General features: G+C 45.2%; 2 protein-coding genes across 3 annotated transcripts in view; one reads left to right on the top strand and one right to left on the bottom strand.

Moving 5' to 3' along the window:
* LOC109647942 (tripartite motif-containing protein 14-like) overlaps nucleotides 1–4,710 on the top strand; it is a 4,971-nt gene extending 261 nt beyond the window's left edge. The window contains exons 1-4 of one of the 2 annotated variants that reach the window (XM_069519858.1): nucleotides 1–2,463; nucleotides 2,967–3,108; nucleotides 3,184–3,221; nucleotides 3,688–4,710. The exon at nucleotides 1–2,463 is cut by the window's left edge and continues 261 nt beyond it. In XM_069519858.1, the coding sequence (XP_069375959.1) occupies nucleotides 1,704–2,463; nucleotides 2,967–3,108; nucleotides 3,184–3,221; nucleotides 3,688–4,247 (1,500 nt within the window). In that variant the 5' untranslated portion in view covers nucleotides 1–1,703 and the 3' untranslated portion in view covers nucleotides 4,248–4,710. Of the gene's footprint in view, nucleotides 2,464–2,963; nucleotides 3,109–3,183; nucleotides 3,222–3,687 lie in introns of both variants that reach the window. The other variant, XM_069519855.1, reaches the window with a different exon arrangement.
* apc2 (APC regulator of WNT signaling pathway 2) overlaps nucleotides 1–15,000 on the bottom strand; it is a 28,784-nt gene that overhangs the window by 13,544 nt on the left and 240 nt on the right. The window contains exons 2-7 of the mRNA XM_069519841.1: nucleotides 8,825–8,974; nucleotides 7,639–7,729; nucleotides 6,602–6,980; nucleotides 5,286–5,394; nucleotides 5,029–5,142; nucleotides 4,807–4,881 (exon numbers count right to left, since the gene is read on the bottom strand). Of these exons, the coding sequence (XP_069375942.1) occupies nucleotides 4,807–4,881; nucleotides 5,029–5,142; nucleotides 5,286–5,394; nucleotides 6,602–6,980; nucleotides 7,639–7,729; nucleotides 8,825–8,953 (897 nt within the window). The 5' untranslated portion in view covers nucleotides 8,954–8,974. The remainder of the gene's footprint in view (nucleotides 1–4,806; nucleotides 4,882–5,028; nucleotides 5,143–5,285; nucleotides 5,395–6,601; nucleotides 6,981–7,638; nucleotides 7,730–8,824; nucleotides 8,975–15,000) is intronic.

Below are 15,000 nucleotides of genomic sequence, written 5' to 3'. Positions count from 1 at the left end.
AACCTCTGTGCCAGAGCCACTGCCTAGCAACAGCCAATCACAGCTCAGAGACGGGTAGAGGGCGTCTGCTTAGCAACGGGCCGGGACAGAGGAGGAGGGGGAGGAGGGGGAGGAGGGGGAGGAGGGGGGAATATAAAGTGAAAAGTTTCAGGTTCTTTAAAAGCAGAAAGTTCAAAGAACCTGAAGAACACAGATGTTTAACATCTGGATTGACTCTGTAATTACATTTCAAAATAAAAGTCTGTGTATTTAATGATCTTTATTCTGTAAATATAATATTTCATATTTACACATATGATTAACACAGTAACTGGTTCTATGACATTTTAATATAATTTCTATAAAACGTTCGACTGATATTTGTATTTTGTGCCTTGGTTTAATTCTCACATGATGTTATTTTCCTATTTGAATCAGTTCTTGTCTCAGAACTTAAAATAATGAAGATAAATGAACCTGTTCCTGGATTCTCTTTGGATTTTTAGGTCAAAGGTCAAACTGAGTCTAAACTGATGAATATTTAATGAGCTCAGATGTAAACAATGATTTATTCAAACTGATTGTTTATTTATGATGTCACTCCGTCCCCTCCTCCACCAATGAGCATCGAGAAAACACAGCTGACTGGATTCACTGCAGATGAGAACCAGAATCAGAACCAGAACCAGAGCATGAACCAGAAACAGAACCAGAGCATGAACCAGAAACAGAACCAGAGCATGAACCAGAACCAGAACCAGAACCAGATCCAGGACAGTCGGACTAAAAACCAGAGTTAAACCAAGGTTAACTTTTAATATAATTTCTATAAAACCTTTCACAGATATTTTTATTTTGTGTCTGCTGAGGTTAACTTAGTTAACTTAGTTAAATAACTTAGTTAAATAACTTAGTTTACTTAATTAAATAACTTAGTTAACCTCAGTCGGTTAAGGGTTAGGGTTAAGAATCTTCCTGATGTTTGAAGGGAAATTAAACTGATTTCTTGTTTTTAAACATTTGATGTTTATAATCAAACAATCTGATAAACAACAAAAACTAACTGTTGATTGATTGATTGATTGATTGGTTGACTGATTGATTGATTGATTGATTGATTGATTGACTGATTGATTGACTGATTGATTGATTGATTGGTTGATTGGTTGATTGGTTGATTGGTTGATTGGTTGATTGATTGATTGATTGGTTGATTGATTGATTGATTGACTGACTGATTGATTGATTGACTGATTGATTGATTGGGGTATTGTTGATCATGTTGTTGTAATACATCAGATGATCCTTGTTCTCGCTCTGACATCTGAACCTGAACAACAAGTCGAGCAGCCGACGACTTCACTTCTCTTCAAGACTGAAACTCACAAACTATCGGCCAATCAGCTGCAGCTGCTCGGAGACATGGAGACAAACTGGTCCAACCGGAAACATGAACGAAGGAATGACAAGTCCAGAGAGACTGAGACAGAGAGAAGACGACAGAGAGACAGAGAGAGGACAACAGAGACAGAGAGACAGAGAGAGGACGACAGAGGAGACGTCTCCAGTGGACAGTTTGACCTCTGACATCGGGATCTAACTTTATTCGTGGTGATTTTAAAGATGAAGAAGTCTGCAGTGGTTAATTCCAGAGAACGACTGAGAGGAATCTGAACATAAAGTCAAAAGCTTTAAAACAGGTTTGACAGAACAGGAAGCTGAAGATGAGTCATGAGGAGGAAACTGTTCTGGACGAATCTGAAACAAGAGACGAAGAATCAAAAGAAAACCACAAAGTCAAAGACGTGAAGGAGAAACCTCAGCTTGAGAAGAAGACGATCAGCCCGCTGACGCTCCTCAGAGACGACCTGAGCCAGTTTAAAGACGAAGTGCTGAAGGTGTTAAAGGACACGAGGGCGGAGCATGAGGCCCGTCCGTCCAATCAGACGACAAATAAAGTGACCAGCAGCACGCTCGGTCTCCTCAGAGACGACCTGAGCCAGTTAAAAGACGACGTGAGCAGCATCTTCAGCATCAACTCGTCCAGAGACAAAGACGTGAAATCTGCAGATCCTAAAAGCAGTCAGGCAGCGGAGAGGAGCCTCAACCCTCTGAGCCTCATCAAAGAGGACATCTCTAATGTCTTCAGACTCGCTCTGTCCAAGGACAAAGAGAACAGAGACCTCACCGGTCAGGAAGACAAATTAAAAGTCCTGAGAGCTGAGAGAACCGACGACTCCTTTATGAGGCTGTTCAGAAGAGACCAAACTCTGAGGAGCTGTGAAAGAGCAGAGGACGGACAGGAACATAAAAAGACGACTTCGGAAAAGAACGAGAGACAAACAGACGATGGTTTCACAGGAAAACTCTCAGACAACAAAGAAGAGATCGACACGATGAATCAATCAGAGGAAAGCGATGAGGACGATGAGTCTGAGGAGAAATCGACGACACATCAAACTGAGGAGACGAGATCACAGACAGGTACAACCACAGGTTCCGAGGAGCTGCTGGACGTCCTCCACACTCAGCAGAGGATCCAGAGTTTCTCTTTCCCACCTGGTTTCGTCTGATTCAACAAAAATGGATCAATTTTTCTTTCTCTTTTCCTTTTTTCTTTTAATTCATAATCCTCAAGAAAGCCATGACTCATCTTTTCTCATTATTAAAAAAGTATTATTATTACAGAAGTTCATTTCAAGTTTATACATTAGTATTATTTAAATTATTACTTAAAGTCTAATTGTGTCATCGTTTATCTCAAAGAAAGTTTGTGTCTGAGCATCTTCGACCTTTAACTGTCAAATTCTAATTCAGTTCATCTCTTAGACCAAGTGAACGTTTGTACAACATCTGAAATAATCATGTTCACAAAATACAGATGATGTTGTCGTGTGGAGCCACAGAACAGATTCCAGACCAGCAACGAGCGGGAAGAGAAACTCTGTTCAAGTCCTGTTCATTCAAAGTCTGTTTATCTGCAGCAGATCAGAGATGTGACGACGACTCACTGGAATCAGAGGAAGACGAGAACGAAGAAGAAAAACCTTCAGAGACTCTTCACTGGGAGAATCTGATCTCTGAGCTCAGTCTCATTAGTCTGACAGAAGACAAAGAGGACGACAGGAGGTGAGACGAACCCTGGGACACACTTAAAGTCACCCATCACCAAACTATTCACTAACTGTCTGATTGTTCCTGCAGAAACGAGCCGGGAGAAGAACTGTGGTCTGTGAAAAACTGTAAGATCGTGATTTTTATTTCTTTCTGCTTCACATGAAAGATTTGATCTAACCTGCCGCTGTGTGAGAGCCTTTCATGAACTTCACAGAATCGTCTGCACTGAGTCACATCATGAGAATCCACACGTGGCTGCTCCGTGGGCTCAGGCACTAACATGAGTTTTAAGTTTAATATCCTCTCTAGATGTTACACAGCACACACTGTAACTGAAAAGACAACTTTAAAGAAGAAGAAGAAGAAGAAGAAGGAGAAGAAGTTTCTATAAAGCTGCTTTCAGACCTGAACTGATCTCTAGAGATTCTCTGTATTTTCTGTGGAGGATCATGTGTGAACAAAATGTCCGATTTAGTTTCTACAGACTTTGTAGTTTGTAGAAATCCTCCTCTGGATTCAAAAATTAAAATTGTAATTCATTTTCCACCGATGTTTGATCAACCAATCACGTTCCTTGTTTCTCCTCCTCAGTTGCCATTTATTTGACCATTGACCCCAACACTGCCAACTCAGAGCTCCTCCTGTCCGACCACAACAGGACGGCGACTCGCGTCTGGTCGGACAATCGCTACTTGGAAAACATGCACCGGTTTGAGAGCTGCCCTCAGGTCCTGTGCAGGGAGGGGCTGCTGGACTCGGTGTACTGGGAGGTGGAGTGGAGCGGCGGCGCCGACATCGGCGTAACCTACAACAGCATCTCCAGAGACGGGGACACGGCGAGCTGTCTGCTCGGACACAACGAGAGCTCCTGGAGTCTGGAGTGCTCGGAAGAAAGCTACACTCCGTGCTGCAACAACAAGAGATTCAAGTCGTCCTCGCCCGAACCCTTCACCCGCAGAGTCGGGGTTTACCTGGACTGGTCTGCAGGATCTCTGTCCTTCTACTGCATCTCACAGGACGCCATGGTCCACCTCCACACCTTCACCTCCACCTTCACCCAGCCTCTGTACCCCGGCTTCTGGGTGTGGGCCTATGGCGGCTCGGTGTCGCTTTGTCAGGTGGAGTTAAACTGGGAACGCCTGCTGCAGTGAATCTCGCTAACACTCGAAGATCCTCACGTCCTGTCTGTTTATGTTGTACATATTTGAACAAGCCTTCTGAAAGGATAGAGACCAAGCAGACAACATGGAGCACTCCCACCAGAATCCATGGGGGGGCAGTGTAGACAATAGCGCAGACAAGACACGACACGACCATTAGGCACAAAGAAGAAACAGGTGGAACTTTTTGAGAATTGTTGATAAACGTCAGATGTTTGCACTCTGTGCTGCCCTCTGGTGGATGTATTACAGTCATGTCAACGGACAGGACATGTGGACATCTGTGGACAGTGACGGTTACGTCGTTTAAAATGTTTGTTTCCTTTTTATACGTAAAGTTTAAACAAATGATCCTTTAGACAGACGAGCAAGAGAAACAGAATCAAGCTCAGAGTTTCTGAATCGAGTTAAAACCTCGTTAGAATCAGTCGGATAAAAACTGTTTGTTCTCATGTGATGTTTTATTTGTGTTGCACATCTGTCGTGTGTGTATCACTGTGTGTGTGTGTGTGTGTGTGTGTATTACTGTGTGTGTGTGTGTGTGTCTGACCTGTAGCTGACTCTCCTGACTCCCTCGGGCCTCCTGCAGCTCCTTCTCCAGCTGCTCCAGACGAGCAACACGCATCTGCAACACACACACAGTTCAGACACATCCAGATGTTTCCACCAGCAGCTGTCTGTGTTACATCTCGTCAAGAATTAAATGTGAAATAATCAAGTATCTGTAGTTTACATGTTTAAATATTAGTTTAGTCAATGATGTAAAACTCGCCTGCGTCCTCTGAACGATTTCGTCACTGGAGCCGAATCGTTCCTCCATCACTGATCGGACCTGCTGAGCCTCGAACTCCAGCTGCTGCCGGATCAGATCCATCTGCAGAGAGAACTGAGGACAGAGGACAGAGGACAGAGGACAGAGGACAGAGGACAGAGGTCAGAGGACAGAGGTCAGAGGACAGAGGACAGAGGTCAGACGTCAGAGGCTGCAGAGAAACCTCAGTGTGTGTGTGTGTGTGTGTGTGTTCTCACTGTGTCGATGCGGGGAAGTTGGACCAGTCTCTGCGACAGCGCCTCCAGCTGGCTGAAGTACCAACAGCGCTCTCTCTCCTCCCGGTCTATCTCCCCCAGCAGCAGGTTCCTAACAAACATCATCTTGTTAAACCATCTGAGGCGAATCGTGATTTGTGAATATGAGCGAAACTAATAATGAAATAAATAAAAGTAGATGTGATCTGACATCAGACGTTATTGTTATTATCAGAGAACGTTCACATGTTTTTATTTTATACAACATGAAGAGACGAGAAGAATAAAAACAAACTGACGCTGCAGATTAAAGTTCACTCGGATTTTACAACATGTGAAACCAACAAACTGAACATAAAGATGGACGACGTGAAATCTCCCAAATCACAATAATAATAATGGCTTGAGTTTATTAGTTTGTGAGGACAAGACAGAAGACAGGATCACATTTCGCAGCAGGGTGGAGCATTAACTCCTTAGTGAAGAGGAGCTGCTTGAGGAGCATCTGCGTCGCCCCCTTGTGGCTGGCTGCAGTATAGGTCATAAACCCTGCTGAGGTGCCCCGATTGACAGCTGAGTCTGACTCATGATTGGTTGAGAGCATGTATGGGCGGGACCTCGATACCACGGCTTCACTGCACGATCACTGCTGCACAGACTCTGACTGCAAGTGAAGTCATCACCACAAGAGGGCAGCGTTTGTATCTGAGATATTTTAGCTCAATTTATGGAGGAAGTGGAGACGAGTCGTCATCTTTGTTTGTGATGAAAACAAACTGAGGTCGTCGACTTTTAAGATTTTAGAAATATTGATTTGTATTAGTTTCATCTCTTTGTCTGAGACACAAACCCACAGAACCCACAGAACCCACAGAACCTCTGAACCTCAGAACCTCTGAACTCTCAGAACCTCAGAACCTCAGAACCTCTGAACTCTCAGAACCTCTGAACTCTCAGAACCTCAGAACCTCTGAACTCTCAGAACCTCTGAACTCTCAGAACCTCTGAACCTCTGAACCTCTGAACTCTCAGAACCTCTGAACTCTCAGAACCTCAGAACCTCAGAACCTCAGAACCTCAGAACCTCTGAACTCTCTGAACTCTCAGAACCTCTGAACTCTCAGAACCTCTGAACCTCAGAACCTCAGAACCTCAGAACCTCAGAACCTTGAACTCAAAGAACCTCAGTCATGTTCAGTTTAACCCTCAGTTAAAAATACTACTTTAAATCTGCTGCAATAGAAAAACAGTTTGTTCACACAGTCGGTGTGATTGGGATCATCAGGGTTTATCTTCTGGAGACCACGAACATCGCTCACCTCTCCTTGTACAGCTCCTCCAGGTGATGGTCGCTCTGTCGTCCGTCTGCTCCACTGATCACAGCTGTTTTGGGCGGGGCTCCGTCCAGGAAGTGATGCGGCAGCATGGCGGCGGCGGCCTCGCCTCCGGACGCTGTGCTCTGACGGGACGCAGCTCTGAGCGGACTCCTGGTCCGTCCCATCACAGCGACCGAGGACGAGGAGGAGCACGAGGAAAGAGGCAGGACCAGGTGATCGTCTAACTCCGCCCCTCCGACACCATCTGCACCCGCCCCTCCGACACCGGTGAGCCCTGCCCCTCCCAGGCTGTTCGTCAGCAGCCGCAGATTGTGAGGTTGGTGTTTGAGTTCGTAGTAATTAGTGAGGTCCATGTGGAGCTCTGAGGGAGGAAGAGGAGGAAGAGGAGGAAGATGAGCGTCACTCATCGTCTCCTTTAACCACAAGTCTGAGCAGAACCAGGAAATAAAATCTGCTGACAGGAAATAGTTGTGTTCTTTCTCTAGGTGTGTTAAGGTCTGTGACGGTGAAAACAAATGTATTTCAATAACACGTGGACGGAAACGTCACCGGGACCGAGCTTCAAACGATCGCTGCGTTAAACAGATGATAACAAATAATAATCAATAATAAAACTGTGACGACACAAGAAGCTGGAAACAGAATTAATTTGGTATTTTTACTTTAAAACAATAAACAACTTATCAATTAATTAATATACTGTCTACTGATGAGTCTCTGACCTCATCAGTGACATCACAGTTTACATGCTCTTATTTTGTTACACACACACACACACCTGCTGTTTAAGTGAATTCATTTCAACTCATTCAGCTTTATTGTTTCAGTGGATTTATTGTTAACGAGGCTGCAGCCAATCAGGTTAGTGATGGAGTCAATTCATTTCTCTGAATGCTGATTGGTCCCTGTGGACGCTCACAGTAGAGTCGTGTAGAATCAGCCTCATGTTTCTGTCCATCGTTAAAGAAGCAGGACAACAAGATGAAAATCTGTTCCTCTCATCTGAGACGACCTCTGACCTTTGAGTTGATGCAGAACGTCGCTCCTCCCCGACGACGCCAGTGTCCCCGCCTCCTGCTCCAGTTTACTCTGCAGCTGCTTCAACACTTCCTGTAACAGAGATTTCAAATCACACAGAAACATGTGAGCTCTAACGCAACCTATATATATCTATATATAATATAGATATGTATATATATATGATATATACATATATATATACATATCTATATACAATATAGATATGTATATATATATGATATATACATATCTATATACAATATAGATATGTATATATATATGATATATACATATATATATCATATATATATACATATCTATATATAATATAGATATATATATATTATATAATATATATGTATATGAATGTATATATATATATATATACCTCCACCTACTACTAGGCGTTAGAGGTAAATTTAGATTTATATATATGAACAATCTCTTCTCTTACCGCTTGTTAACATATGAATAAAAACCAGATCTGAGGATAATAAATCGTTCTCTCTCGTCCTGACGTCAGATCAGTAGAAAAAGCTTTAAACTCTGCTTCCTGTTTGTGAAGCTGTCGACCTGCTGCAGGTGAACCAGGTCTCCACGTCTCCGAGTCCCTGATCACAATCTGAGCTCAGTCTGATAATCCAGCTGCTGTTAGCATCTGGACACGTGACTGTGTGTGTGACTGTGTGTGAGTGTGTGTGTGTGTGTGTGTGTGTGTGTGAGTGTGTGTGTGTGTGTGTGTGTGTGTGTGTGAGTGTGTGTGACTGTGTGTGTGTGTGTGTGTGTGTGTGACTGTGTGTGTGTGTGTGTGAAGCAGGATTAATGTTCAGCAGCCTCTTGGTCTCGGTCTGATTCTCTCTCTTATTATGATTATTTCAGGGAAACACATTATTTCTTCTTCGTGTCTTCACTGAACATTTTTAGCAGAGCGTGTTTTCCCAGACTCGTATGATGTCACTGTGACCTTTGACCTTCAACCACCAAATTTGAATCAGACGTCCATGAGTGAATATTAACTGGGAGTCGCCAACGCAGAAGAATAAAACAACACCAGTGTCTCACTGCGTCACTCATCGTGAAGCTAATCTCCACATGTCATGTGACATCACCACTCCACACATTTGCATGATAACACTGACCCCTAGTGGTTCGTCTGAGACCGACGCTGTGCTCTCTCTGACTCACCTTCATGCCGCTTGTCTCCGTCTCCAGTTTGGACAAGTGGTTGGAGTTGTCCTCCAGCTCCCTCCGCAGGTGGGAGTTCTCCTTGCGGAGCGCCTCCACCTGGTGGGCCAGCTGGTCGTACGAAGCCATCTTCACACTCTGCAGCGCCCCCTGCAGGAACACACAGACAGGAGGTCAACTGACCTGATGTTTAGACCAGACACAGATCAGAGGATGAAGACGTCGCAGGTTAAATTCTCCTGTTGTCAGAAGATTCCTCCTCCTCCTCCTCCTCCTCCTCCTCCTCCTCCTCTTCCTCCTCCTCCTCCTCCTCCTCCTCCTCTTCCTCCTCCTCCTCCTCACAGTGATCATGTGTCTGTTATTTAACACATTACATCATTTCGTTCTGCCTCCACTCGTCGACACTGAACTCTGTTTTATTTAAATGATTTGTATTTTCAACTGAACAGAATTTTATTTATTATTCTGATATGAAACATCAGAACATCAGAGGCTCAGGTGACTTCACCAGCTAACGAGACGTGAGCTCATCATCTTAAACAAACTCATAAATAAAGTGATGCTCAGAGTCGTTGTTGTGAGATCTGCTCACGCTCGGCCGCTCTTTAACGCTCACTGACTCTGACTCTGACTCTGACTCTGACTCTGACTCTGACTCTGACCTTCACTGCAGAGATGGAGAGGCAGAAACACACTGATGACTTTGTTCTGAATAAAATGACTCTCTGTCGTCAGCTCAGCAGATCTGGAGTCAGTGCAGCAAAATGTCACTGCTGCACCATGACGAGGCTCCGACCCCCGGGGGTTGGGGGGGGGGGGGGGGGGGGGGCAGATCGGACCGATCTGCTCCGATGTTACAGGACATGAGAGGACATTACATCACACACACACTCACACACACACACACACACACACACACACACACACACACACACAGTGTTATGAAACAGATGCGCAGCAGTCTGACGTGCTGATCAATATTAATGATCAATATTAATGAACTCTGTGTGTTTTGTATGTTTCTGTACTTGTGAGGACCATGTTCCACACGATGCAGTTTGTAAATCGTGGAGGTGACCTCCTGATTATTTATTCAGGATTCAGGTCCACAATTATAACAACTAACCAACAACTGGATCTGGAACAGACCTGATCCACACCTGATCCAGACCTGATCCACACCTGATCCAGACCTGATCCACACCTGATCCAGGATCCACACCTGATCCAGACCTGATCCAGACCTGATCCACACCTGATCCAGGATCCAGACCTGATCCACACCTGATCCAGACCTGATTCAGACCTGATCCAGACCTGATCCAGACCTGATCCAGACCTGATCCAGACCTGATCCACACCTGATCCAGGATCCACACCTGATCCACACCTGATCCAGACCTGATCCAGACCTGATCCAGGATCCAGACCTGATCCAGACCTGATCCAGACCTGATCCAGACCTGATCCAGACCTGATCCAGGATCCAGACCTGATCCAGACCTGATCCAGACCTGATCCACACCTGATCCAGGATCCACACCTGATCCACACCTGATCCAGACCTGATTCAGACCTGATCCAGACCTGATCCACACCTGATCCACACCTGATCCAGGATCCACACCTGATCCACACCTGATCCAGACCTGATCCACACCTGATCCAGGATCCAGACCTGATCCAGACCTGATCCAGACCTGATCCACACCTGATCCAGGATCCACACCTGATCCACACCTGATCCAGACCTGATTCAGACCTGATCCAGACCTGATCCACACCTGATCCAGACCTGATCCAGACCTGAATCAGACCTGATCCACACCTGATCCACACCTGATCCAGGATCCACACCTGATCCACACCTGATCCAGACCTGATCCAGACCTGATTCAGACCTGATCCACACCTGATCCAGGATCCAGACCTGAGCCAGACCTGATCCAGACCTGATCCAGGATCCAGACCTGATCCAGACCTGATCCAGACCTGATTCAGACCTGATCCAGACCTGATCCAGACCTGATCCACACCTGATCCACACCTGATCCAGACCTGATCCAGGATCCAGACCTGATCCAGACCTGATCCAGACCTGATCCAGACCTGATCCAGGATCCACACCTGATCCACACCTGATCCAGACCTGATCCACACCTGATCCAGACCTGATCCAGACCTGATCCAGACCTGATCCAGGATCCACACCTGATCCACACCTGATCCAGACCTGATCCACACCTGATCCACACCTGATCCAGACCTGATCCACACCTGATCCAGACCTGATCCACACCTGATCCACACCTGATCCACACCTGATCCAGACCTGATCCAGGATCCAGACCTGATCCAGACCTGATCCAGACCTGATCCAGACCTGATCCAGACCTGATCCAGGATCCACACCTGATCCACACCTGATCCAGACCTGATCCACACCTGACTATTCTGGACCTGAACCCAAAAGAACCAGCAGCTTGATGTTAATATTTCAACAGAAAACAACAGAGAAGATTCACCGTCACTTTTTCCAAACACACTTTGTGATGATGATGATGATGATGAAGAAGATGAAGATGAGGCATCATGTGATCAGAGACCCTGATGACATCATACCGACACACAGACCTGCAGGTTACAGACGTGAACACATGTGAACCTGAGAGAGTTTGATTTTTAAATCCGTTTGTCCGTCCACCAGGATCAAACCTGTCACTGGCAGCGGAGCCAAACACATCAGCTGATTTCTCTGTACAACAGGAAGTGACCTCACCTGATGAGGAGCATGTGACCAGCTGTGGACAGGATGTTCTCATGTTGTCCAAAGATTCAGCTTCAGATGAATCCACAGTTTTATCAGCGAGTGTCCACACAAATACAGACGTCCTGATGTGTGTGTGTGTGAAGGTCCCTGATACTGCAGACCTCAGCTGGTTTGTGTGTGTGTGTGTGTGTGTGTGTGTGTGTGTGTGTGTGTGTGTGTGTGTGTGTGTCTCCCATCAAAGAGCTCTGATATATTGATGTTCTCTGTTACCACGGCAATAGGCACACATCCCCCCTCTATCACCATAGTGACACATTAACGGTTGATTCTGCCTCCTCTGTCATCTGATACACACACACACACACACACACATACACATACACACACACACACACACAGACACACACAGTTGCTGCTGCAGTCGCTGCAAAGCATGCTGGGTGAGAAAATGTGCAGCCCCCGAGAGGAAAAATGAATCGAAAGCCTGAACAGAGCCCATTAACGGTGCAGTCGCCATGGAAACGACTGATCCGAGGTGTGTGACCCCAATATGAGACGACGGAGGAAGAGATGCAGCAGGAAGATCAGAGACGGAGGAAGAGAAGAGAAAAACGTGTGATGGAGGAGAGAGAGAAATGAGAACAAATAACCAGGAAAGAAATAAAGAAACAAAAAGAGAAAGTCCAGAGAAAATAAAGATCTGTCTTCTTATATTTAAATGTATAAATATATGTGGACAACACCTCTGACACACCCACCAAACCAGAGGAATCGAACCTTGAAGCTCGTTGAAACCGTGACGTGATAAAAACTACATGAAAGTGTCAGATTGAATTAAGAGCTGTGAGTTCAATGATTCTGTTTTTATTTTCTCATCTGCTGAAACAATAATATTCAATTATTCATTTAATACGAATTATAGATATTGAGGTATTTTGTGAACGAAGTCTGTGTGGACCCCTCCCTCCACCTGCTCCCAGCATCCTCCCATCCTCCATCTCTCTCCGACCCCTGAGACTGTCTGGTTACCGTGGCAACCGCATCCTCGAGGCAGGGAGGAGGAGCAGGAGGAGGAGGAGACGGAGGAGGAGGAGGAGGAGAGGAGGAGGAGGAGGAGGAGGAGAGGAGGAGGAGAGGAGGAGGAGGAGGAGGGAATGGCATCAGCGTGGATCAACAGAATCCCTGTTTCTCTGTCAGGTTTTTAATCTACAACCATCTGAAGACGACGTGATGTGATCTGATAGAGACTCTGCAGCCAATCAAAACCTTTGTTTTTGTTCACTTCACAAAACATTTCTGTGAACAAACAGCAGGACTCAGAGTGGGCGTGTCTATAAGAGGACTTTTATCACCTTCAGTGGATTGAATCTTACGAGCTTCTGGAAATGAACTACGACACTTTGCCACGTGAAAGTCTAACTACAGGTCCCATGATCCTCTGCTTTCACTGTGTCGAGCATCGCTCCAATAATCATTGAATTTTCTCTACAACTGTTGATGTTGTCATTGTTATTATTGTTATTGTTCAATTCAATTCGATTCAATTTTATTTGTATAGCACCCAATCGTCATTTACATGATCTCAAGGCTCTTCACAGAGAAGGTCAGGACCTTGAAATGAAAATGTAGAGAAACAACAGGTGAACAATGAGCAGCTCTTTGAGACTGTGGAGGAGAAACTCGTCATTAACAGAGAAACCTGGAGAACCAGAGTGAGAGAGGAGACACCTGCCTCCACCGGGGGGTTGTTGTTGTTGTTGATGTTGTTGTTGTTGTTGTTATTGTTGTTGTTGAGGTTATTGTTGTTGTTGATGTTTTTATTGTTATTGTTATTGTTGTTGAGGTTGTTGTTGTTGTTGTTGTCGTTGTTGTTGTTGTTGGCAGACACTTGACAGAACGACTGTCAGTGTTATGACTCTGAGTGAAGAATGATCTGGAACAGTACTGGAGATGATGCGTTCATGTGAATGGGACGAACAACACCTGGGCTCCAGCGTCGACACAGAGGACATGAACAACAACAACAACAACAACAACAACAACAACAACAACAACAACAACAACAACAACAACAACAACAACTTTTTCTGTCTCGTTGAAATATCCGATTTAAATCTTAAGTTAAAGTACAAACACTACACATGATGGAGGTCAAAGGTCGGGGGGGAGGGTACAGGTTGTTTCTGGACGTGTAAGTCAGCCAATGAGACGACAGATCAGAGCGTCTGCACCTGAACAACAGAACTCAGCACAGAGCAGGACTCAGACGTGTGAACGCAGCACAGTCTAATTCTAAATCAAAGTGATAACGCTGAGAAACACCAGCTGCACCTGAACGTCACAGTGGCCCTCAGAAGTAACGTTCAGGTAAACTCAGAGAAACTGAGCTTCAGCAGTAACTCACCTACAGCCTGAGGAGAATGAAGAGGATGAGTTCACTTTACAGACCTGATCATGGACCTGACCCTGATCCTGATCCTGGACCTGACCCTGATCCTGATCTTGGAGCTGGACCTGACCCTGACCCTGATCCTGGACCTGGACCAGATCTACATCAGAACCAAACTGAGCTTTCTTCAGGTGAAGACCAGACCTCTCTCTTCCTGTTGCTGTGTTCAAAGACTCTCACAAACCTTTTGAACTTCTTCACTGAGAAACAGGAAGATTCTTAAATATCTGAGTTTCATAAAACAAACGATGAACTGGAGACAGAAGAACCAGTTTCTGAATGAACCACGTCTCAAACCTTTTAAATAAAAGATGATAATTTAACTCTGAACCTGATGTTGTTCAATTCTTTAAACTGAAACTTTACCAAATATAATCTCCAGTTTATTCTTTAAACCCTCATCCAGGACCTGAACCCTCAGACTCAGAGCTGATCCTCCGCAGGATCCAGACCCCAGGACCTGAGAGTCCTGCAGACCTGCCACAACACTCACCCATTATCTCCCCCTTTATCTAAAACCCAGTTTCTTCAGTCAGATGTCTCTCACAGAACCCTGACAGCACACAGAGGAAACAACCTTGTGTCTCCTTCACAGACACAAATAACCAGATGAATGAGCGGATTAATAAATCCACTTTCTCATTTGACCTCTGATGCTTTCATTCACCACATCATGATTCATCAGCTCCTTCACCAAACCTCCGTCCTCCATCTTCCTCTCTCCTCCCTCATCCTCCTCCACCCTCTGTCCGCATGAAGGAGAAAAACCTCCGCATGATGATATGACATGAAAACGAGATGGAACCTGATCTGAAATCTGAACAAGAGGATTTTTATTTTCTTCTCAAAGATAAAATCTGAGCTGCAGCTCGTGCAGCCTCCTCCCGTCTCATCTGATGAATCAGGCTCTTTGTGTTCTCAGCATCCGCAGCCTCCACAAACCGAACCGAGCAGAAC

The sequence above is a fragment of the Paralichthys olivaceus genome, chromosome 3, assembly GCF_024713975.1.
Source record: "Paralichthys olivaceus isolate ysfri-2021 chromosome 3, ASM2471397v2, whole genome shotgun sequence".
Lineage (NCBI taxonomy): Eukaryota > Metazoa > Chordata > Actinopteri > Pleuronectiformes > Paralichthyidae > Paralichthys > Paralichthys olivaceus.
Note: the sequence above shows the minus strand (reverse complement) of the source record. Positions and strands in the feature narration are given on the sequence as shown.